Consider the following 25,488-nt stretch of genomic DNA (forward strand, 5'->3'; position numbering starts at 1 on the left):
CCTTGTCGCGGTGGGAGGGCTTAGTACTTGGATGGTGCCTTGAAGTTTATTTTAAATTTTTTAATTTAGAATAAATCTTAAGGAGCCTGAAGAGGAAGCTAAAGTACCCTTTTCGCGTCATCGGTGCCATCAACGTGTCGCGGATGGCGACATCTCGTTACCGCGTTTCGCGTTAGCTTTTCGCGTCATCGCGTCATCGCGGTTTCGTGTTGGACTTTTTCCAATCTACTTTCACAAGTGAAACGGGATTTTCGCTCGTTCGAAACCGAAGTGCCGTTTAAAGTATATATATATAAATATATACATCGCGCGACAAACAGAAAAATTTTTAATCGTATCGAATAGTGCGGGAGTGCCGTTCAGTATCGCGCGTAAAAGTGCGAAAATAGCGATATAAAAATATCGCTCGTGAGTGCGGGAGTGCTGTTAAGTATCGCGTGTCTAACTGAGAGGAGGAAGGGAGGCCTAGGAGAGGCATCGGGCTCCGGCAGAGCAACCTTCTGGTAAGCAATTTATTTATTTGTAATTAATATTAATTATTAATATATTTATTATAAATTTAAATCAAACAATTAATCGCAACAATTATTTTGAATTTGTTTAATTATATGATTTAAATAAAGAGAGAAAAAGATTTTTAAATAAAAGCTATAATCTCTTGTAAAGATATAAGCTTTTATAAAATTATTAAAGAATTATTAATAATGTTTTTCTTTAATTTATAGAATTATTTTATGAATCTACTATTATTATATGGATTGAATATAAGATACACAATACATACAATAATAATTCTTTGAAATATTAATTATTTTGGACGTTATTATAATTTGGATTTTCTATGTGTATGTTATAGATGTAACCAACCCAGATGATCTGAGAGGAGGAGCAGGCCTAGGAAAGGCATCTTGCACCAGCGGAACAACCTGATGGTGTGTATATTATTTATATTTTATTAATTAATTTTATATAAATTAATTAATTAATTAATTTGATTTATATAAATGATTTAAACATGATAAAATTGGACAAATTTTTATAATAATTCTTTCTATAAAAGTTTCTACTTAAAAAAAATTAATTACTTACTCTCTAAAAGTGAATCAGTGTATTATCACTGAAAAACTGTAAATAGTCACTGATTACAGCAGTTATAAGTATAGCACTGTAAAATCAGTGATATTTTATTGAAGAAATCAGTTAATAATTTTGACTGTTTCAATCAGTAATATTTCTCAATATCAATAATATTTCTTTCGTTATTGTCAGTAATATTTAACTATAATTCATCTCTCTATCTATTTCATATAAAATTAAAAATTTTATTTATATTTACTAAATATTTATTATATTAAAAATTTTATTTTATTTATATTACATACATATTGAACTTGTTATTTTAAATAGATAACAAATCATTTTTATTAAGTCGCCAGACATTTATTTGTCCGACTTATAAAGAACGATTTAATATCTGAAGCCTCTCTATTGAGCTTGTATCAGAAATTAAATCGAAGTAATACTTCTAATTTTAAATGTCGCTCTTTGCAAACTTTATATAATTCTTGTAACTAAAATCAAATACGAGAGAGATAGCAATTGTAGCGGTAAATGAACGAACTAGCGATTACTGGTTTTACAGTAAAATTGATCGATTTACAATTTTATTTTAACTGACCATAATCAGTGAGATATAAGATAAAATAACAAAAAAAAATAAGCGTTTCCACTGAAGATCAGTAAAATACTCACTGATTCTCAGTGAAATCTTATTTTACTGTTTAAATTAGTGATATTTTCACTGATTCACTTTTAGAGAGTATAAAATTATTTCATATTTATACATCTATTTATAATTGCGCACATCGGACATAAAATTCAATTAATCCAATAATAAATTTCTTAAAATATTAATTATTTTACACATTAATGTAATTTGCATTTTATATTTGTATGTTACAGACAACGTAGCTTCAATATCAATTCCGCTGTTGCGCATCAGTGCCGGTAAGTGACAACGTTTTATTTTGAAGCAAAGGATTTATAAATGCATGAAGAAATCCCATTGCTTCTAACTCTCCGTTGGCGAGACAATACGCGAGTAAAAATTAAAGTGAAAAAGTAAAGGAAAAATATTTTTAATAAAGATAGATGATATTTTTGTTGCAATTGTATGATGGACATACATGAAATATTCTAAAATTCTATTATATATCGATCTCTATAAAAAACAATTTTATAAAAATATAGGTTTTTAATCGATAAATATTTAATCTATAAAATAGAGATATTTCTAACCAATCTGCCAACCGAGAGTTAAAATGCATGCTTTTTATCTTTTATGCATGATAATTTATAACTTGCAATTTTTGACGACTGAATAACGTGCGTTAAAGAAACGATCATAATATCGCATGATCGTTTTTGAAACAAATTAGTCGTCAGAATGAATGGCCAGAAGTGGAGATAACTGGCCTGAAAAATACATGGTCAATATTGGCCAAAAGATGTGTTGCGCGGTTAAGGCTCTTTAAATTTTATCGCGAATTTCCGATTAGGACTTCCCAAATTGCACCTTATCGCGAATTTGCTGGTGTAAGCCAGCAAGTAAGGCGGCTAGGGCTGTTAGGACTGCTAGGACTGTTAGGGATGTTAGGGCTGTTAGGTTTGTTAGGGCTATTAGGGAATATAAAAATTAAAATTTATTTTCAGAGAAAAAAAAACATAAATATTATTAAAAAAAGAAAAAAATATATATATGTATATTTCTTTTCGTCGTCGGTGCCGTCAACGTGTCGCGGACGGCGGCGTCTCGTTATCGCGTTTTCGCGTTTAGCTTTTTCGCGTCATCGCGTTATCGCGTTTTCGCGTTGGACTTTCTCGCAATCCCACTTTCACAAGTGAAACGGGATTTTCGCTCATATCGAAACCGGAAGTGCCGTTTAAAGTATATATATATTAAATATATACATCGCGCGACAAAACAGAAAATTTTTAATCGTATCGAATAGTGCGGGAGTGCCGTTCAGTATCGCGCGTAAAAGTGCGAAAACAGCGATATAAAAATATCGCTCGTGAGTGCGGGAGTGCCGTTAAATATCGCGCGTCTAACTGAAAGGAGGAGGAGGCCTAGGAGAGGCATCAGGCTCCGGCAGAGCAACCTTCTGGTAAGCAATTTATTTATTTGTAATTATATATTAAATATTAAATATATTTATTATAATTTAAATCAAACAATTAATCGCAACAATTAATTTGATTTGTTTAATTATATGATTTAAATAAGAGAGAAAAAGATTTTTAAATAAAAGCTATAATCTCTTGTAAAGATATAAGCTTTTATAAAATTATTAAAGAATTATTAATAATGTTTTTCTTTAATTTATAGAATTATTTTATGAATCTACTTATTATTATATGGATTGAATATAAGATACACAATACATACAATAATAATTCTTTGAAATATTAATTATTTTGGACGTTATTATAATTTGGATTTTCTATGTGTATGTTATAGATGTAACCAACCCAGATGATCTGAGAGGAGGAGCAGGCCTAGGAAAGGCATCTTGCACCAGCGGAACAACCTGATGGTGTGTATTATTATTTATATTTTATTAATTAATTTTATATAAATTAATTAATTAATTAATTTGATTTATATAAATGATTTAAACATGATAAAATTGGACAAATTTTTATAATAATTCTTTCTATAAAAGTTTCTACTTAAAAAAAATTAATTACTTATAAAATTATTTCATATTTATACATCTATTTATAATTGCGTATATCGGATATAAAATTCAATGAGTCCAATAATAATTTCTTAAAATATTAATTATTTTGAACATTGATATAATTTGCATTTTATATTTGTATGTTACAGACAACATAGCTTCAATATCAATTCCGCTGTTGCGCATCAGTGCCGGTAAGTGACAACTTTTTATTTTGAAGCAAAGGATTTGTAAATGCATGAAGAAATCCGTTGCTTCTAACTCTTGATTGGCGGGATAAAACGTGTAAAAATTAAAGTAAAAGAAAAAATATTTGTAAAATAACAATAGATATAGACATACATGAAATATTTATTTCCATTATATATATATGGACACACAGACTTTTACAAAACGATTTTAAAAATAGATTTTTAATTTCTAAATATTTAATCTAAAAAATAAAAATATTTATAAGCAACCCACCGACCGAGAGTTAAAATGCATGCTAATTATATTTTATGCATGATAATTTATTTTGCGATTTCTGACGACTAAATGACGCACGTTAAAATACGATCATAATATCGTAAACAAATAGTCGTCAAAATGAATATAGCCAGAAGCAGAGATAACTGGCTTGGAAAATACATCAATATTGGCAATATTGACCAAAAGATGTGTTGCGCCGCTAAGGCTTCCTTTTATCGCGAATTTCCGGTTAGGGCTTCCTAAATTTTTCATTATCGCGGATTCCTAATTAGGGTTCCCCAAATTTTACTTGATCGTGAATTTCTGCTGGCGTAAGCCAGCAAGTAGAGTGGCTAGGGCTGTTAGGTCTTTGTTAGGTCTGTTAGGGCTGTTAGGACTGTTAGGTTTGTTAAGCCTATTAGGTTTGTTAGGGCTATTAAAGCATATAAAAATTAAATTTATTTTCAAGAAAAAAAAACATAAAAATATGTTATTTTTAGGGGTCTGTATTAGGCTTGTTAGGGCTATTAGGTCTGTTAGGGTTGTTAAGATTGTTAGGGCTATTAGGGCATATAAAAATTAAATATATATATATAATTTATTTCATATAAAATTAAATAAATTGTATATAAAGAATTGAAATTAATTATAAAAAAACTATAAATAAAAATAAAAAAAATTAATGTATGGAAAATGTAAAAAATGTAACTTAAATACATAATGTACATTTAAGTTGCATTTTATTATACGTATAACATGTACTAAATTTAATATTTTATTTTTTGTAAATTGTATTAATATTTTATTTTATCACTACTAAAAATTGTATTTTTTTTTTAAATTATACAATTTTAAATTCAAAGGTGAATGTTATTAGTATCTAATATGATAATATTTATTTTTTATGATAATATTAATTTTTTTTCTAACTTATTTGAAATCATATACATTGATTATCATTGAATAATCATTTGAAATAATAAAAATTTTGCAATTTTCTTATGTTGAGAATATTGATACTAATAGCATCAATTATTAAATTGTAATTAACATTATAATTATATCTATAAATTGTAATTATATTATTTTTTATTTTTCATAATTTTCTTTGCAATTGTATAGAAATTATAATCTAGTTGTAATAATGTAAAAGAAATCTATTGTACATTACACGAAATTAGGTGAATACGTACAATAACAAAATTTGTTTAATTAACACATTTGATATATTTTATTTGAATATTTTTATTGCAAAATTATTCAAATATTTGGATAGCTTATTTTTTATACTAAAAGATTATTAATAAATTCGAGAAACTTTCGTAATCGCGCAAATACCGTAAAAAAAATTTTTTTACATAATATAAAGGTTATTAAATAAAAGTGAATCAAGAAAAACACGATGTTAACCCAATAATTATATATTAGCTTTTTACGTAAAATTTGTCGTTTTTTTAATATTATAGAAAACACAAGTATATTCGAAAATAAAATATTGCGAAATATTAAACATTATCAATCATGCGGAAATTAAAATCTGTAAAACAAAATAGTTTTCTTTGATTATCGTTTTTAATTTAATGTATTTCGAGAATTTCGCATCGCGTTAAATATTTATAGATTACGATTTATTGATTTACGATTTTATAATAAATTATATTGCAAACAATTGCGTTTTTTTCACGTTTTTGGATGTGATCGCTGTCTTGACGAAGAAGCCTTATCGCTGTCCCTCATGTCAGGTGGACGCTAGCAAATGCGCGGTTTGTACTGGCGGAGAATCGAAACGATTTTCATTGCGGAAAGTTATTTCTCGCCGGTTTTTGTGAGATCTATCCGCAACGCTTAGTTCGGTGCCTCATTGAAAATTGAAAGTTTCATTACAGAGTAGGAATTAAACCCAGGTTTTCGTGGCAGTTCCTGAAAACAATGTTTTGGCAGTGATTTAACGACAATCACCGTACATTGTTTGAAATCGAATTACAAAATTCATTATACTTTGAGAGAAGATATATTTTCTCTTTTTGTTAAAAATGTTCTTCCATTAATATCCTCCTATTAATATCACTATTATTTTAATAATGAAAATAATAATTCAAAAATGGATATAATAGATAAAATTCACTTTTTCAAATATAAATTTAATTTAATAAGTTTTTGCGCAAACTTTTTTGTGCAAAATTTTTATTATTTGAAAAATTATGGTTACAAACAAGTATATTTTATTAATTAATTTTGAATTAATTTTATTTTTGGTCTCTTTTAAGAAACCACTTGCAGGAATTACTGGATGCTCCACTATTTTATGTATATTATAATTAGTTTATTTTAGATAAGAGTGTACATATAATAAAATACATGTGCGTAAATTGTGACATATTTGAAAAACTATTTTTTAATATTATTCTTAATAATATATTAGGAATGCATGATATAATATAAAATGTGTGATTAATTAAAAAATTCGAGACAAATCGAATGGGTACTCTGATATCAGTAAGATATCTGCAAATTATTGTTACGTGCTAAGTCTTAACTGTTAAATGCAACAGAAAAATTAATTTTTTGATAATCTTTCATTTGATGTTGCTAAATATTCAAGTTGAATTTTTTTTTAATCTTGCTGTTATCAGATTTGATTTTTCTCGAATTTTGAGCAAATTTGGTACCCTAAAATTATTATTATTCACACATTTAATCAAGCAACGATAAAAGCGCATGTATTTCATTTTACCTTTAAATATATTTGATTGTAACATGTATATAAAAACTATTATATCCAGTCATTTTTTAGTAAAAAGAAAAGATTTCTTAAAATGGAAGAAGATGTTTTTTTACGCGAATTTTAATATTATATATTGAAAATGATAAGAAGGGTAACAGTCGTTAATCCGCTGCCGCTGTTATCGGGAGCAGTCAGGAAGATCGGGGTTTCGTTCTTTCTTGTAAAGAAGCTTCTGATGTTTAATGAATCACTTAACTATTCATTGTGAATCGATTTCGCGAGATCCGAAATAGAAGAAATAAAACAAATTGAAGTCGCTTCCCACTGTTAGGACCGTTCTTCTCTCTGTCAGATATTAACCAGCGTGTCACTCGGCAGAGGGATTTTGATCTGGTCTAATCGTTGAGCCAGTTATTCTTCATTGAGCGTGGCGATAACGCGATTATTTTAAGGCATAAGGATATTAAAGTTTAGCCTGTTTGCAATTGTTCACGGAACAAGATATATATTTTACTTTTGATCGCGAAATTTACATGAAATTGTATATTTGAAAAGAAATCGACTATTAAATTCTGTATCCGCGTCTGATTCCTTACGTATATTATAATATTGTGCAAATTATATGAAATACGTCTCTAATGTTGCAATATTTTTATTGTCGCACAAAATGATAATAATTATATTGCGCACGTTGTATTCCGATTATTATAGAAATTATGTGTATTGTGATTAAATATTACTGTTATTATTAATTTATTTATTTATCATATATATTCGCGAAATTTAAACCGCGAAATTTAATTTTTTCTCTGATTTAATTGTTGGGTAACATCAAAGTTTTACTTATTTTTCCGCGTCATTAAACATTTCTTTTAAAAAATCTTATAAAATGAATTAAAATTTCGCATTAAAATTACTTTTTCTTAATTGAGAGGAACACAAGCGATAAATTTATTAATGATTTTTTTAGTCGCGATAGATTATCAGCTACGCTAATCTAAAAATTTTCTAAAAATTTCTAATCAATTTTACGTTGTACGTATTGCGGATATTTTCGTGTAATATAGTAAAGTAATCTATGTATATATTCTACATAACAATTTTTTATGTATTATATATAATATATATTTTATTGTTATGTATTACACTATATATTTTCAACGAAAAATTCTATGTATTATCTTATGTATTAACAATTTTATGTATTATATATATATATATATATATATATATATATATGTGTGTGTGTGTATTATGTATATATATTTTATTATTGTTATTGTTATACATTATATATTTTCAATTTGATTGTATTATTATATATTAAATTAATTTTCTAATTTATATTTTATAACTCTATTGTATTTTGAGTTAAAATAAAATATTATATATTAAGTTATATTATTATGAAAATGATAACAAAATTATGTGTAAAAGATATTTGTAACAATAGAAAATAAATCTTGAATAAATGTCGAAAAATGGAAAATATATCTTCATTTTTCGAAAAATTATTTTATTCTTTGAATTTTCCTTTTTTTTCTTTCTATATATATAGTATTATTGTAAGTCCAAGAATGTGTGTGTGCTCTCAACATCATTATCCGTATTATTGAAAATATTTGAATAAATTCGAATACATATTTATTTGATGTTGATACCAATTTATAAATTGTACTATAATTATAATATATATTTTGTAATATATTTTTATATGACTGCAAGCTATGTAATTATGCATTATAATATTTTATAATTATATAATATATATATAATATATGTATATTTTATACATCCTTTGTATTATATTTTCTATTTGGAAAATTTGAAAAACCTACATTATATTAAAAGAAAATAAAATAAAAAAATTGTACCTCTTCGATGGTATCTCCACCTTAACGAAGGCATTTGCCGGGTGAGGAGGTTTGAGTACTCTAATGATCCGGAGAGCTATGCCGGCGGTAACGTAGGCCGGTATTCATACAATTTGTTTTTATATTTAATCATCTTAAATATAATCTTAGATCACATCTTAAAATTCTGTTCAATCTCAATGAAATAACAAACATTTTCCAAATTTTACTTAAAACGATTTTAAATATAAGACTGTGTAAACACCGGCCTTAATTACTGGTAGGGTCACCCATGCCGGATAGGTCAAAGAGAAAGAGTCAGACTAAGAGAGATACCGTAATTATAATTATTATATTAATAATTATTAATTAATTATATATATTAATATATATATATATATATATATATATATATATTAATATATATTATATATGTATTAATTTATATTATACATTATTAATATATATTATATATTAATATATACTATACATATTAATTATTAATATAATAATTATATTATATTATAATATATTATAATACTTAGTTAATAATTATTATATATTTTGAATAAGATGGAAGAGAGAAAAGAATGATAAAACGATAAGAAGAAAGAAGCACGAGTCCCTATAGTCCCTATAGATGGAAGAGAGAAAAGAATGATAAAACGATAAGAAGGAAGAAGCACGAGTCCCTATAGTCTTGGGAATGCGACAAATCACAACATTGCAAAGATTTTTTTTTTGAAGAAGAAGATGCATCGGATAAACATGTGTAGTAATTAGGAATAGCTTGCAATTAAGTCGACTAATAATAATAATACTTTTTAATTATGTTACACTTTATAATTTAGCACATTGTATTATATATACATATAAAGCATCAAGCATTAAATATTTTGTTGTTATGAAAATTGTAATAGAACAATATAAAAAATTTGCTACATAAAGTGTAACATTCGAAAGCATTTTTTTTCACTGACGAGATACTATTAAAGATCAATGATTTTATAAGATTTATTGTGACACGAAACATTTATGTATATACATATATATTTATCGAAAGGAATGCACGTGCTTCTCCAAATTGAGGCGAGGTAAGATTGCAAAATATCGAAGCTTTATGCAATGTGTGTAACCTAAATCTGTTAACGTACAAGTATTAGAGTAACGGAATAAGTATATGTAATTTGATTAAAAATACGTTTCTTACATGAATTTTTAATTACATATTTTATCATACTACAAATAAAAAAATCATGCTTGCGCGACGTGATTCTAACAATTTACCGACATGCACAAAATGATGACTTTACCGACAATCGAAATATCTTGACTACGTAATTCTGGCGTTTAACGTGAATGCAGATGGCGATACTAAACAAAAAAGCAAAGCAAAAAAAGATAGCCGCATTGTGTGAAACGCGAGGCGCGAAATATTGCATTTCGTATATCGTTCTTTGCGAAAAAAATGTGTGAAAGTGTTGTACACGTATTCGCGATTAACAGTTCGGTGTTGATGAATACTAATCAACGCAAGTATAATTTGTCGTGCATTGGATATCTCTTCAAATTCTGTACATGCATCGTTTTCGAATCATCCTGATCGCACGTTCCGATAATACAATGATCCAAAAAAAATCGTCGAATATATTTCGTACGATTAGAATCGTGCACAATATCGAGTGACTTTTATTTATTTGAAGCGTGATATATTTTTGTGCGGACATTTATCGAAAGGAATGCACGTGCTTCTCCAAATTAAGGCGAGGTAAGATTGCAAAATATCGAAGCTTTATACAATGTGTGTAACCTAAATCTGTTAACGTACAAGTATTCGAGTAACGGAATAAAAGATAAAGATTTTGAGATCGTACAAGTTCGTATGATATATATGTATATATTAATATCAATCTTTATATATTTATATATTTATTTATTTATGAGTCTTCTTTTTCTTTTTCTCAACATCATTTATTTATTTATTTATTTATTTAGTTCGCTCTCAGTCTTTTAAAATGCAAAACTAAATATTATAAGATTTGACTTTGGAAAAGCGCGATAAAACAATCGAATCATTCGTAATTCATATCATTAGCATAATATATTATGAATTTTCTACGTTATATATTGAATCGAAATTGCGCGAAAGAGGAAAAAAAGAACGAACTTATGAATAGACATTTCCATCTTTTATTAAAAAAAAAAGAAATTAAAAATATCTCTCAATTTTTTCTCTATTTCTTCGGGCAAGTCTACATATATGACCAATATGATTAATTGATTCCATCTTTATATATTTATGTGCTATTAATTAAAGCCGTAGACAATATTCAGAAATCAAAGTTGGGCGAACGTTGAACACAGGAATGGCCATGCGCAGAAACGAATGCGCAATGGTTCGGCCGCCATGTTGGCACGTGACTGCTACGTCATACGCGTCATTGCGACGTCATACGCGTCATACGTGAATCGGAGTCATACGCAGTTACACGGATCGTCGTACATCCGCATTTTTCGCATCTTTTAACCGTTTTTAAACGAATATCGCGAGTGAACGAGCGTCGAGAGTGTCGAAGGATGATCGCGCGACTTTTATAGTGTGTCGATGGAAACGCGCGACAGCGATTTTTGACGATATTCAGTGATGGCGTCATCGCGAAGATGAAGCGAAGTTGCGTCGCGTTATTCGCGCCCTTGATGATGATTATCGGATGCGAGCGAGTATCGGGAGTGCCGAATAAAGTGTCGCGCGTTCGCGTTGATGATATCGTGTGAATTTGTGTGCATCAAGATCGGAATGGGACGTCCCGAGGCGAGCGATCTGTCCCGAGGAGGAGCGGCCTGTGGAATAGCCGGTGAGTAGATTTGATTTATCATATTTGCGTGATAATTCGTGCTCATTCGACGCTTATACAGCATCGCGATGTCCCGAATTACATTCGGACAAATCGGCGCCGCATCATAATTCGATTCGGTGCAATTCAAATAAAGTCGATCGCGTGAAGATGGTTATGCTAGAAGCGATTTCAAATTTATTTTATATACGCGCAGTGCTGCACAGTCTATCTCGTAGGGCTGCCAACTGTTAAACGATAAATTTGTTTGATATAACCTAACCTAACCTAACCTCTCAGTGTCTTTGGATATCGAATGTAAACACAAGCGTATGTTGCCTGGATTATATCATGCTTTCAAAAATAATATTTAATTATTTCATTAGTGTATTATATTTTATTACGTAGTATATTAATCGTATTAAATGTGCGACGTACAGTTTTACACATTTTAATGAGGAGCATATAATATAATTGGTTAGGTTAGATTAAATTAAAACAAGCTGCTGTGATTCATTTAACGTAATAGGATTAATTTGACGAATGTGTAGCTATTGAAGTTACATGATATTTGTGGACACATTTTTAAAGTAATCATGAGTGTCTTATCTCATCTTGATTATATGAAATTAAAATATAAAATATTTATGTATTCCACATTAACGTTATTCATTACAAGTACTATATTACTTTTCTTATATCTCAATCATATTTCATCGATGAAGCTTTTCATATATCGCAGACAATATGATACTGTGTGTAGAATTTTACACAGGTAATACATGGCACAAAAATAATTTGTTCTCAAGTATTGTGCGCATTTCTAAAAAATAAATCAAATTAAATTATTTTAAGTAGGATCCAAAAATCACTACATTGCCAGGATTGTATCTTATTATAACTGCGATATTATCACCTTTTAATATGTGTGCGCAGTATTACATACATAAAATATATAAATTTATTTGAAATGTATAGAAATCTTTATCTTATTTATAATATTTATGATATAAAAGAAAATTGCAACTCTAATGAAACAGAGTGGTGGAATAATTGGTTGATACTTATGCTGGTCTACAATATTTATCCTTTTTTCATCATTAGATTTTTGGTGCTTTTTTTATTATACAGATGTTATCTGTAAATATAGTACTTGTAATGTTGCTTCTGTATCACTGTAAGCACACAAAAATGATAGCATTTGCAGGTAATTATGTTATACTTATATATCATAAGAAAGAGAAAATAAAATTAAAGTTGAATACTGAATGTGCTCTAAAGTAAATCTCATCTAAATAAATAAATGCATAAATGTGCGCCCTACATTCCTCATGAAAAAAATACATAATATTAATTTTTATGTATTATTATTTTTAGATTTTTATTCTTTTAAATTCTCTAGATGCACTTTTCATTTCTTCTCTCTTTCTTTCCAACTACTAAATATAGATCTATCATTTTTAATATAGATCTGTCATTTTTAGTGTACATTATGAGTATTATTGCAGTAAGTGGAATAAAGAGCAAATCTTTTGGCACATTTAAAATATACAGGAAAGTTTTATCTGATGCGTTTTTTTCAATAGAAATATCTGAAAAAAATGCATATGTCTTTTTTAATCTTAGTCTTTCTAAATAAAAAGTAGAATAAATAATAAATTTGCAAAATAATTTGCTTTAATATATTTTTATTGCAAACATATGAAGCAAAGTGCTCAAGGTGCATCACTATGAAAACATCGATAGAATAAAAAATAGATCGTGCTAAATTACCGGTCATACAAGTTATCATTTTGTTTTCCAAAATCCAGGTTTCAAAACTTTCAAATGTATCTGCAGAAAACAAAGATATTAATTATATAAGATTCTAATATTTAGAACTGAAACATCAAAAAAAAAATTGAAAATAGACATCGTATCACATGATTTTTGTATGTGTGTGATTTAACCATTATAATCCAATAATAGCATAAATATTAACCTTTTCCAATAAGATCTGATTCAATGCTTCTGCCATCCATTGTAACACTCGTCCAACCACATTCCAATGGCGATAATTTTATTTGCATTGGTCTGGTCTAACTTTGTGGTAATTCCATAAGTTTTTGCTTTCTTTCAAGATTTACAAGCAGTTTTTGCTGTTGAATTAATTCTTTTCCTCTAAACACAGGAGTGTTTAGACCAGGAAATTGTATCGGAATTTTTCCCATGCCAATAATTTGCTCCTTATTTAGGAGCTCTCTCTTTTCACTACTCTTCTTGCTCTACCTCTGCGTCTTCCTGCATTACTGATACTTGTCACACCCTTTCATAATTCATCTTCAGGTCCTATAGAACAAAAGCACAGTGAAATACAAATTATTTTCTACTGTAAATATAAACTATTATCAAAATGCTATACCCATAAAAGTTCTACTTACTATTCGCAAAAAATATAGAGTTTCTCACATTATTTAATAAAGTGACTATTTTTAATAAATGTGAATGACTGACAAGCAATAAATTAAACAATAATATACCTGAAAAAAATTTCATAATTTTATTAGAGTTAAATTGATAAATTAATTTTAAATACACATTATATGTTAATTACATATAATGATTTAGAGACAATAATATATTTCATTTGCGTTACCATTGTTTACAGATTGAACATTTTTTATCAAATTATTTACAACTCTAAATATGTAGCATACGACAAGCCATTTTTAAAATCTATAAAACAAACAACAAAGTTGTTCATAGTTTTCACTCTTTTTTGTCATAGTCTGCTTTTAGGCGAGCTTTTAGGCCATTTTTGCTCCATCTTATTGAGATCAAAATTGCGGTACTTTGTTAATCTAATGACTTTAGGCGTATTGTGATCTGATGCGCCATCTGAGAAGTGAACGTAAACTATGTTATGTTCGTAAAAATCCACCCTAAGTAAAAAACTATATTTGGTAATTTCTGGAGAAATTTCTTCAGAAATTACTAAATATGATTTTTGACTTTTATTTAAAAAACGACGATCTTACAAACATTTTAATTATTATATTCGTGATTTCAGAAACTATTCTGCATCGATTGACTTTCTGCAGAATTTTACAACGAAAAGCTGATCAGAAAGATTTAAATAATCTTACAATTGTCTACAAACGAATTACAAATGATTAAAAAAAAAAAGAATTTGGAAACACATTGGAGGCGCCAAGTTTCCGGAGCCGCCTTTGACGGACTCCACTACCGCATGCGCGCATGCGCGAAGTATTCACGTGCCAACACTGAATCATGGGAGTTTCGAGTTTCGAGCCCGCAGTTTGCACCCTGTCGCGGACATGGTCGGGCATGTAAGGTGATTTGTTTCGGAACAGCGTTATCACTCACAGACGAGGTTGGTTTGCTTTTTATTATAACTCTCGCAAAATAACACCGATTGATGCGAAAGAATGCAAATAATGGCCGATTGTTTTTCTCCGCTTTCATTAATTATCCTCCGAGTTCGTTAATTATCGTGTCGTGAAGCGACAGCTCTTGGAATGGAAGAAACACGAGAGATATTTTCCATATTTTCTGTCCGCGCAGATGAATCGATCATGACGTGTCGACGTGAGAACGAATACACGTCTGCGATGTAGCATTCAGTTGCGTAAAGTACACATACCCGCGGGATATTATTGTACATCGTCACTTTACACGTCGACGCACAAAGTCCAAAGGACGTCTGAAATAAGAAACATTCCTTGGGTATTGGCAATAATACGTCATTCGATCACTCGTGTTTCTTCTTATGATATTAAGTGATTTCTTTTTAAGTCGATATAAATTAATTTTTATTTAAAAGTTTTATCGAAAACACGTAACGTAGATTGAAAAAAGAAGAATAGAATTAAAGTAAACTGAGTTATCGTAGGAGGAGTAGGAGGGAGGGGCGCGACATTGACCTTTATCATTCTTTCGATGAAGTTATTTTTAGCATTTTGGTTGGCCCAATCACTTTTTAAATGAAACGTAGACTGTATTCGTTACATTTCGAATTGATAATGTTAATTTATTCGAGTTGATAATGTTAATTTATTCGAGTTGATAATGTAAATTTATCAATAATTATTAAGTCATGTTAATAGAGTATATAAAAAAAAAATAAGAGTATATAAAATAATAAAACTAAACTCTCTTCTTGTATCACTGATCAAATATAAATTTTGGATTTGCAGTGTAAGTACAAAAATATTCAAAAATCGAACGCGTAGAAAATATAAAATTGAACGCATAAATCAAGAAGATTCATCAGTCAATATATGACAGCATTGCACGTGATCTTGCATGCATTTACATATAATAACTTGTTTTTCACGTGTTAACGTAATTATATAATCTGCTTATCTCTCGTCGCATGTTTTTCTCCTATCGTTCGCAAATTGTTATATAGATCGATATAACGTTACGTAAAATTTACGATTATTTTCGATGGTGTTACGTTTTAGTAGATTGAGATCGAGAACTTTTCAAATTGAATCCTATTTTCATAGACATGCGTTCAATGTTGAAGATATATTTGGATCCGAGATAGATTCTTTTCGGATTACAAGAGAGTAAGAGGATGATGTTAACATCATAAATTTCTAAAAATACTCCAATGAATTGATTCACTTATCAGATAAATGTTACATGTAGATTTGCAGTCGTACAGTTCTAATCTTTTTGAACTTTGAACAATTCGGAAAAATGTCACGAATATTTACGCAAATCATTTTTGCAATAATTTATATTTTCTTTATCAAATGTAGTATTTTATCAAAGAACAAGTGCATGTAACTGACATCCTGTTTAAAGATTAGTACATGATAGTCTCTCGCGTGACATTTGTCAGATAAACAGTCATCCTTTATAGTACGATATTATATATTATTTATTGTATCTTTTAAATACGTGACAAGTATCATGACATGCAACAAAGACGTGTACTTAAGATTGGAATAGAGCTTGGGGCCATTGAAGAAATTATAAAAAGTTTATTCAAAAAGACGAAAGAATTTCTCAAAAATGAGGAAACATTATTACAATCGTTTATATATATTGACATCTATTTTCAGAAAAATACAAACAAAATAATATTAGATTTCTATTATAAATTTGGCATATTAAAAATTCTAGAAAAAAAAATAAAAAATAATCGTGATATCTTTTTAATTATATTATATATTGTACTTGACTGTACAACATGTAAGAAAAATCACTTACACATAATTTTTATCATTTTAAACTCAGCAATCAACATAATAATAACTCGAGAAAAATGACACGTTTATCAAAAACATCTTAAACTCAGGAAAAATTCTTTCATTATTACTTCGGAAATATTTTCAGATAAGAATGCATCGTATATGGATTTAAGTAATTACGTTTAAGTAATTACGTTATCGTTATATTAAAATTTTAGCTTTTGCGTTTAGATCACAAATCTATTACAATTACGACATATACTTTGAACTCATTGGCGTCAACGTCTATCTATATCTGTATCAATAAATGATAACACCAAACACTCTTCATTTGTTTCTTATTTTGATTCATATTTTTATCTTTTATCTTTTATATAATAGCTTAGTCATTCTGTTTTTACTGTAAATTCTACTCCTTATCAAACATTATATACTTTACTTATTTCATAACAATAAATTATTGTAGCATAGATATTGTATCATAGATACCATGATATAGATGATATTGTAAGTTTATGAACGAAAATTATCAGTTTTAGATTGATGCTTGATAGAGAAATGTAAGAGAAGAAAATCGATGAGAATTAAGAATAAAAAAAAGTTATAATATTTAATTTCTTTAATTTGGAATTGCTGAGATTCTAGGATATTATAAAAATTCAGGAATTAGAAAAAAATCTCAAACAAATGTCTCGTTATCTTTTCCATTTGGAGTTTCATAAAACGAACGATAAACGTTCACAGTGCTCATTTTTGTCCTAGTCAATAATAGGAAAAGTGAGACGACAATCTACATGAGAGGCCATCGGTAACGGAGCAGCAAAGTGCGTCAGAGATGAGCGGGCATGCAACCCGGCCTGCCGATCCTCGTGGTCAAGCGGTTCTCGAGCGCTGTATTCAAGTGGCCGTGCTGCCGATCGCTGGAAAACACCCCTCGTCTACATCGCCTGTCACATCGGTTCCAATGGAGAGGCAAGATGTGGATATCACGGTAAGGAAACATCAAAATTGTATTTGTTATATATGCAAGTATCTGCTCTCTGAATATGAAAAATTTGGAATTCTTAGAAATTTTTGTATATAAAGAAATTAAAAAATTCTCATAGAGTTTTATAAAAATTTAGGGAATTTAAAAAAAAATTCTCTGATATGATTTTATTTTTTTATAAATAGTCAGCAATAAGTTAAGTTGTGAATTATGTTTAAAATATATCTGCTTATATATTTAAATTAGATTATATAATTTTATTGTAATTTTTAGTAATAAAAAATAAAGACATATTATGATATATTATATCTTACAAAGAGAGATTAATTTTTTTTCAGTATATTTGCAAATCTTGCAAGCACTTGAAATTTAAAAGGTTTTTTTGTTTTTCCCTCGTATGAATAAAAAGCATTAAAAAATATGTAAAATATATATAATGAAAAAGTTATTTTAAAAAATTGCAGTCAAAAATCCTTAAAATATTATAATTTTGAATAAAAATATCTGGAAGATCAGGAAATTTTTTCACGAGGTTTGAGTATATATATCCCTTGTAATATAAATAAATAATTATATCTAATCATATATTGTTACATATTATGCAAATTATACAGGATATTCGAAAAAGATAAGAATCTTTTAATATTTCGAAAAATATGAATTTTCGAAACAGGATTCCGATCTTTTTTGAACATTGTATAATATTGTATCAGGTCCATCAATAACGCAAGTATTCACGATCACCCACTTATCATAAAAAAATTTTAAAATTACTTGCACACTAAAATAATATCCCAGCATTTTATACATTCATATATTTAATATAATCTTTACATATTAACATGAATAATTTTATGTTATAGAACAAGCAAAAACAGTGCAGTGGAAAAGAAATTTCGAATACTCAAAGAGTTTGGACGAGTTTAGTAGCTGGCGCAGTAGCTGGTGCTCTGGCGAAGACTACGATAGCACCGTTAGACCGCACGAAGATCAATTTTCAAATCTCGAAGCAACCCTATTCGGCCAGAGCAGCGGTTGATTTCTTGAGGAAAGCACTGCGTACTGAAGGCCTTCTGAGCTTATGGCGTGGAAATAGTGCTACTATGATTAGAATCGTGCCATATTCTGCAGTGCAATTTACGGCGCACGAACAGTGGAAGAGAATTCTGAGAGTGCATGGTGCAGAGAGGTATCGAGTAAAATATCTTATATAGGATATATATATATATATATATATATATATAGTATTTATCAAACAAATCATATTAATCAAGTAAAGATATTTGACGAAGACTTTATCCTTATGTATTGTGAATCGTTTACAGGCAAAAGCCATGGGCGAGTTTTCTGGCTGGCGCTCTTGCTGGCGTCACGTCGCAAACAATGACTTATCCATTGGATCTGATGCGGGCGAGGATGGCGGTGACTCTAAAGGCCGAGTATAGAACTCTACGACAGGCGTTTTGGCGAATCTACAAAGAGGAGGGAATTCTCGCATATTATCGTGGCTTCACCGCTACGCTCCTCGGTGCTATCCCGTACGCCGGGTGCAGTTTCTTCACATACGACATGTTGAGAAACTTATTGACCGGTGAGTCCTGATTTGTTCACACAGATAAGTTGTTTTGGCGCCCGCTGGCGGTGGCGGTGCTTGTACTCATCACATATACACATACATGTATACATACATGCGAAAAAAGAAAGTCGTGGGTTATACGAATGAGAGTGGCTGTTGTATATGATCGTAAAGCAGGGTACCGATGGGGCACGTCGGGGGGCACCCTGTTTCCCCTGATATTGGGACGGTACTTACTTTAATAGCAACGCGAGACAAGCCCGACCGGCGGCGTATTTCGAAGTGCTGCGTGCTTCATGTTCGATGATGGCTACGTGTCGATGAACAGTGTACACGGTGACTATTCCGGGATTCTCAACCTCGCTCATTTGCGGCGGCATCGCTGGAATGGTCGGTCAGACAAGCAGCTACCCACTGGACATTGTGCGGCGGAGAATGCAGACATCGGCGATCAAGGGCCAACATTATCATACAATCACATCGACTATCGTGAAGATTTACACGTAAGTATAGCATCAGAGAGATAATATAATAAAATAATAACTATATCTGATTTCGCAAATAGTTAAATTATCAATAGGAACATATACAAGATATAAAATAGAAATATATACAGAACAAGCCGTCCAAAACAAAACATTTAATATCTTTTAAAAATTTGTTGAAAAAATGAGATAGTTGTATAGAAACTTCATTTTCATAATATGTATTGATATGAAATAATTTGCTATCTTCTATAATAACATATACAAGATATAAAATAGAAATATATACAGAACAAGCCGTCCAAAACAAAACATTTAATATCTTTTAAAAATTTGTTGAAAAAATGAGATAGTTGTATAGAAACTTCATTTTCATAATATGTATTGATATGAAATACAATATAATTTGCTATCTTCTGTAATAAATATACTTACCATATGCACAATTATATTGTTGATTTATGCATTTGTATGGAAAAATTTTGCATTTTGTAGGGAGGAAGGAATAATGGCTTTTTACAAAGGCTTAAGCATGAATTGGGTTAAAGGTCCCATTGCAGTTGGAATTAGCTTCGCTACACATGATACAATACGAGATATGCTGAGAAAAGTCATTTGTGAAGATAGCAAGATATAAAACTAATAAAACAAATATTGGAAATCTGCCGTTATAATATTACAGAATAATAATTATTAATTACTAATTATAATTATATATATATGATATATATATGATTGTTATAATTACGAGGGTGGGGTGGATAAGTTTCCTGATAAAGAAAAAAAATAGTTCTTTTGGATTTTTTTAAATTTTATTTTTCAACATAATATCTCTACAAAGACTAATACATTTTTCATAACGGTGCTCTAATGCAGTGATACAATTTTATAGTATGATTCGTCGAGCTTCTCAAAATACCCATTTACAGCGTTGACTTACTCGTTGCTCTTAAATTTTTTTCCACCGAGCCATGTTTTGAGGATAGGGAATAGATGATAATCGCTGGGTGCTAAATCTGGCGAATAAGATAGTTGGGAAAGCAATTCGAACTTTAATTCATTGATTTTAGCCATCGCTATCTGTAAATGGATATTTTGAGGAGCTCGATGAATCGTAAAGTACTATAAAGTTGGTATCACTGCATTAGAACACCGTTATGAAAAATGTATTAGTCTTTGTGGAGATTATGTTGAAAAATAAAATTTAAAAAAATCCAAAAGAACTGTTTTTTTTTTATCAGGAAACTTGTCACCCCACCCTCGTATGATAATTAATTGGATATAATTATGAATTAATAATTATAATTTTTAATAATTGTATAATTTTATCACTTAACATATATTATTTTAATGATAAATAAGCATAAATCTCCTGCAATTAATTTGATGAAAAAGAAAAGAAAATTTGCACAAAAATATCGATAGTTGATAAGAATATACGTAATAGATGCATCATAATGATAGGACAGGAGACTAATTACTTTGTTATCTTGCGAAGGCGTTCTGCCGAAAGCAGCAGGGAAAACATCACTAGTACAAATTGTTAAATATTATGTATATATATTGTTACTTCGAATGTTATATAGAGATCATTGAAAAGAAATGTAATGCGTATATATGTACATGTAGTACACAAAATCATAACATGTACACTATGTTGATTTGGCTATATGAAAATATGATTCTAACTTGCCTTAATCGTCTTATGAAATTTAAAAGAAATGAATAGAAGTTAGTATATTTTGCATTCTAAAAATTATCGTGTATCGAATATAGCACTTTTTTTATTTTCTAAGTTTCTCTATTTCAGTACTCAATCGAGAAACTTTAAGACAATTTTTAAGATCGTGTAAGATATCAAAATATATTGTACAATTATAAATTGAAACACTCATTATGTGGTTTAATTATTATACGTGCAGTATAATTACTTTTGATTCATTTCAATATGGTAATGAGTAATCAATATTTCTTTAATAAATAATAACAGCAATTATTATCATGACAATAAAACTCAGAACTTGAAACATTGTAAAAAAAAGTTTAGCACTATAATTGTAATTATATGATGTTATTATGTCACAATTTAATTATTAGACAATTTTAACAATAGCTTGTTATAATTCGGTTAAAGAATAGACTGAGACTACTTGCTTCATTTGCACCCAAATATCTTACATAATTGAGTACTTTTAAATATCTTGTACATATTTTTAAGAGGGAGAGTGCTGTACATTATTTTATGTTAAAAATTTATAAATTGCTGTAATAAAAAGTAGAGGAGGGAAATAATTGCATTTTGTTTTCGGTAGGAGAAAAATTTTTACGGTCGATGTGGAAAGTTATTTTTTCTATCTTTTTAGCTGAAATATATTTATTAACAAATTGCTATCTTTTTGATTATGTGTATTTCATTTTTATAGGGGTCAATTTTTGAATGAAAGTTTTCAGAATTAATGTCAATTATAAACGTACATTATGAAAAAATCAATCATTTATTCCTTAAAATGCTGTAGTTTATTTGCAATTGTTGTATTAGTTAATCAAAGCCATTTAGTAAATATATAAATTTTATACAATATACACACACATTATATTCATTTTAACCTAATTGCATCTATATTTTTATAATCTTATTAAAAGTACAAAAGATTTTATTCTTTCTTATCATACAATAGAGATTATAAGTTATATTAGATATTTGATATATTTATAAACATGTATGTATATTTTTATTAGTTATATACACATATATGGTTAAAATATAATATGTATGTAATTATATATATTTATGAATACATATAAATTATTTTTAAAGAAAGATAATATTTAAGATAGATATTTCAAAATTTTTATAATGAAGATAAAGAAAGACGTAAAGTATCAAAATATTGCATATTGAATATCGAAAAAGAACTATTAATGTCATAAGACACTATAAATCATAATACCATAAAAATTTATAGGTACTAAATCATTTGTTTATTGAAAGAAAAAAATACTTTTAAAACATCTTTTTTTGTCAAATCTAGTGGTTTAAATCTTAACATATTATTTTTGCATACGCAAAATGCATATAAATTAATAATCAAATATTTATTTACAATTTGTTACACAATGTGTTTCTCCATTTCAAATTCTTCTTGTTGTTTTAAATACATAGAATATACATGGAGATTCACTGTCTAATAGTCTTTTTATAATCGAGTTCCACCTATCTTATGCAATACCTGTCTTTATTTTGGTTTAGTTTCCTGATCATTGACATATCTTATATAAATTTCTCGTTCATCACTGCCGCCCGGGGGAATTTCAGCTTCGTTTAAATACGAGACTCCTATCGCGAGCACAGAACCATCATGACTGAAACTAAGTGCAGCTACACCAGCGTTATAACGATGGAATTGGCACAGGCGTTTCTTGTTAAAACCATCCCAGATGTTCACATAACCATCCGAACCACCAGTGGCGAATGTATTATATGCAGAATGAAAGCTAATAGCGTTCACTGGATAAATGTGCTCGACGTTATTTTCTTTTATTCTATGGCATTTAAATGCATATTTCTTCTTTTGAGCTTCTGGCATGGTATCAAGATATTCGACAGCAACTCGACCTTCTATGCTACTCAATACATATCCCTAAATATATTAAATATAGAAAAATATGAAAAAGGGTAAGTCTGATACATATATATATATGAAAATGTAAGAATTAAATAAAATATACAGAATATGCATAAAAGGTAAATGTGTACCTGCTCATTGGGAAAACCTTTGATGCAGCGCGTTTGATATTTTAAACTACTTTCTCGTCTTTGAAACATGCCTGCCATGTTTCGCAAATCCCAAATACAAACTTTTCGTTTCGCTGTTCCCACGACAAATTTGTCACCGCATACAGACAAAGCGAGAACTACTTCTGGTTGCAAATAACTACCGACGCAAGTGGGTGTTCGTGGATCCCATAATTTTACCGCAGCATCCCAACCACCAGTTAATATCGCGTTTACGGCCGCGCAATATTCTATTTTTCTGATTGGCTTATCATGTGTACCCATTATTGATTCTACAAACAAGTATTTTTATTATATGTATATAATTCTAAGGAATAATGTATAGAACTCTATTAAAATTGTTGCCTAGTAATGGACAGTTTTAAACTCAAATCTGAATGAGTCATTATAAATATATAAAACTAATTAAAAGACTCGTGATGGGATTACATCCACTTGCAAAAAGATATATTGGACTCTGTTGACAGATGTGTAACTATGATACAAAGTTACCATTAGGGGATTCTAACATTATATAAGTAACAAAATCAAAAGAATGTAACAATACCTGTATTACTATTTATGTCATACATCTTTAAAGTATTTCCTAATCCACCACTATAAGCATGGACAGCATCCTGCAAGCAATCTTGTGATAAAGAAAATCTATCTTTGAGAGAAATAATATTTACTTACCTGAAATGCAACATCCAATACTGGTAAATCATGATTATATTTCAACCTCATTGTATTTGCATGGATATCGTATAATCGTACTGTACTGTCCCATGATGATACTAATAGGAACTGTGTAGAGTTTGGTCCAAATTCCACCGCAGAAATTGCATCAGTTGGCGGTGATTTTATTTTAAACTCAGTCCTGGATTCCATTCTATCAGAAGCATATTTCATGAGTATTTAATAAATTAAATACTGAATTAAATTTTAATTTTTTTTACATCTAGTTTTCTTCTTTCTTAGATTAACACAAAAAAAAATGTTATAAGCAGTAGTCAATGATAATATGAATAATTTCAAGAGAGAATTTCGATTTATTTAATTTCTCTCAGATATAATCTCATAATTCTTTACATAAAAATTTTCTGATCATTAAGATTATATTTTACATAATTTTGATTACATTTAACAGAATACATAATAAACTCTTCGTGTAAAACGTTTTACAGTAGAAAGAAGGAAATTCAGTGAAGAAATGCTCGATCGTGAATGCTTTATCTATTGCTCAAGAGATATTTCGTAAATATAACCAACAATTTCAGCAAATGTAATTCTCGATCAAAATTTTTATACACTTACTCGATATAAAACGAGGAATGAGACAAAAATAAAGCTCTCAATTTGTAGATAATATAAGTATTCACTCTACTTAAATGTATATATTTTTAATATATAACTTTACAAAATAGAGAAAAAAGTTTACACAACAAAATCGGTAGGAATTCCTACCACACTTTTCACCTTTGCCTCATCGTTCAAACATCGCGTTTCTCTTCCGTTGAGACGCTTGATTGACCAATCAGGATAAAAGGAATAAAGATTTCTTTAATCTGATTGGCCAATCTACGCTTCAAAGCACTTCAGTGTTTCTCTGACCGCGGTCACGTGACCAACTAGGGTAAGTTTACATGAAATTACATGAACTTATCGGACGTTCTGATTGGTTATCTGATAAAGAATTTCTAACATTCCTATAATAACGTTCGATAAAATTTGTAAAACATTGAAGTTAAAAATTAAATTGATTAATAAAAATTGATTAAAAATTAAATTTGATTAATAAGAAGAAAAAGAAACAAATTTTTGTGATCAAATTTCAATCTTCAATGCATAGTTT

The 25,488-nt window shown here is 28.9% G+C and overlaps 2 protein-coding genes and 1 long non-coding RNA gene across 5 annotated transcripts; 1 reads left to right on the forward strand and 2 right to left on the reverse strand.

The window, feature by feature from the left end:
* Window positions 1-13,277: 13,277 nt before the first annotated feature.
* Window positions 13,278-14,274, reverse strand: LOC112637076. Of its 3 annotated transcripts, none has more exons than XR_003122386.1 (3): window positions 14,241-14,274; window positions 13,587-13,933; window positions 13,278-13,438 (listed from the first exon to the last, which is right to left on the reverse strand). It is a non-coding gene; the product is annotated as an uncharacterized LOC112637076 (long non-coding RNA). The 3 variants fall into 3 exon arrangements; XR_003122385.1 differs by lacking the exon at window positions 14,241-14,274 and adding an exon at window positions 14,125-14,157; XR_003122384.1 differs by lacking the exon at window positions 14,241-14,274 and adding an exon at window positions 14,026-14,107.
* Window positions 14,275-14,749: 475 nt separating this feature from the next.
* LOC105256833 (mitochondrial coenzyme A transporter SLC25A42) lies at window positions 14,750-21,151 on the forward strand. Its single transcript, XM_011267065.3, has 6 exons — window positions 14,750-14,978; window positions 17,572-17,800; window positions 18,661-18,986; window positions 19,123-19,388; window positions 19,702-19,876; window positions 20,354-21,151. The coding sequence occupies exons 2-6, from the start codon at window positions 17,645-17,647 to the stop codon at window positions 20,493-20,495; spliced, it is 1,065 nt and encodes a 354-aa protein (XP_011265367.1). The 5' UTR covers window positions 14,750-14,978; window positions 17,572-17,644; the 3' UTR covers window positions 20,496-21,151.
* A 1,756-nt stretch (window positions 21,152-22,907) lies between these two features.
* LOC105256834 (mitotic checkpoint protein BUB3) lies at window positions 22,908-25,126 on the reverse strand. Its single transcript, XM_011267066.3, has 5 exons — window positions 24,951-25,126; window positions 24,330-24,525; window positions 24,202-24,271; window positions 23,616-23,926; window positions 22,908-23,499 (listed from the first exon to the last, which is right to left on the reverse strand). Exons 2-5 carry the CDS (start codon window positions 24,522-24,524, stop codon window positions 23,095-23,097), a joined length of 981 nt encoding a protein of 326 aa, XP_011265368.1. The 5' UTR covers window position 24,525; window positions 24,951-25,126; the 3' UTR covers window positions 22,908-23,094.
* Window positions 25,127-25,488: the final 362 nt, after the last annotated feature.

The sequence above is a fragment of the Camponotus floridanus genome, unplaced genomic scaffold (assembly GCF_003227725.1).
Source record: "Camponotus floridanus strain SB8 unplaced genomic scaffold, Cflo_v7.5 scaffold128, whole genome shotgun sequence".
Classification (NCBI taxonomy): domain Eukaryota; kingdom Metazoa; phylum Arthropoda; class Insecta; order Hymenoptera; family Formicidae; genus Camponotus; species Camponotus floridanus.

Excerpts from the sequence above, each read along its gene's own strand:
- LOC105256833 (XM_011267065.3), top strand. The coding sequence starts at position 17,645 with ATGAGCGGGCATGCAACCCGGCCTGCCGATCCTCGTGGTCAAGCGGTT. Across the intron at positions 19,389-19,701 it reads GTTGAGAAACTTATTGACCG|TGTACACGGTGACTATTCCG; the intron begins GTGAGTCCTGAT and ends GTCGATGAACAG. Across the intron at positions 19,877-20,353 it reads ACTATCGTGAAGATTTACAC|GGAGGAAGGAATAATGGCTT; the intron begins GTAAGTATAGCA and ends TGCATTTTGTAG.
- LOC105256834 (XM_011267066.3), bottom strand. The coding sequence starts at position 24,524 with ATGGAATCCAGGACTGAGTTTAAAATAAAATCACCGCCAACTGATGCA. Across the intron at positions 24,272-24,329 it reads TATTGGATGTTGCATTTCAG|GATGCTGTCCATGCTTATAG; the intron begins GTAAGTAAATAT and ends GATTGCTTGCAG. Across the intron at positions 23,500-23,615 it reads AAGGTTTTCCCAATGAGCAG|GGATATGTATTGAGTAGCAT; the intron begins GTACACATTTAC and ends TAATATATTTAG.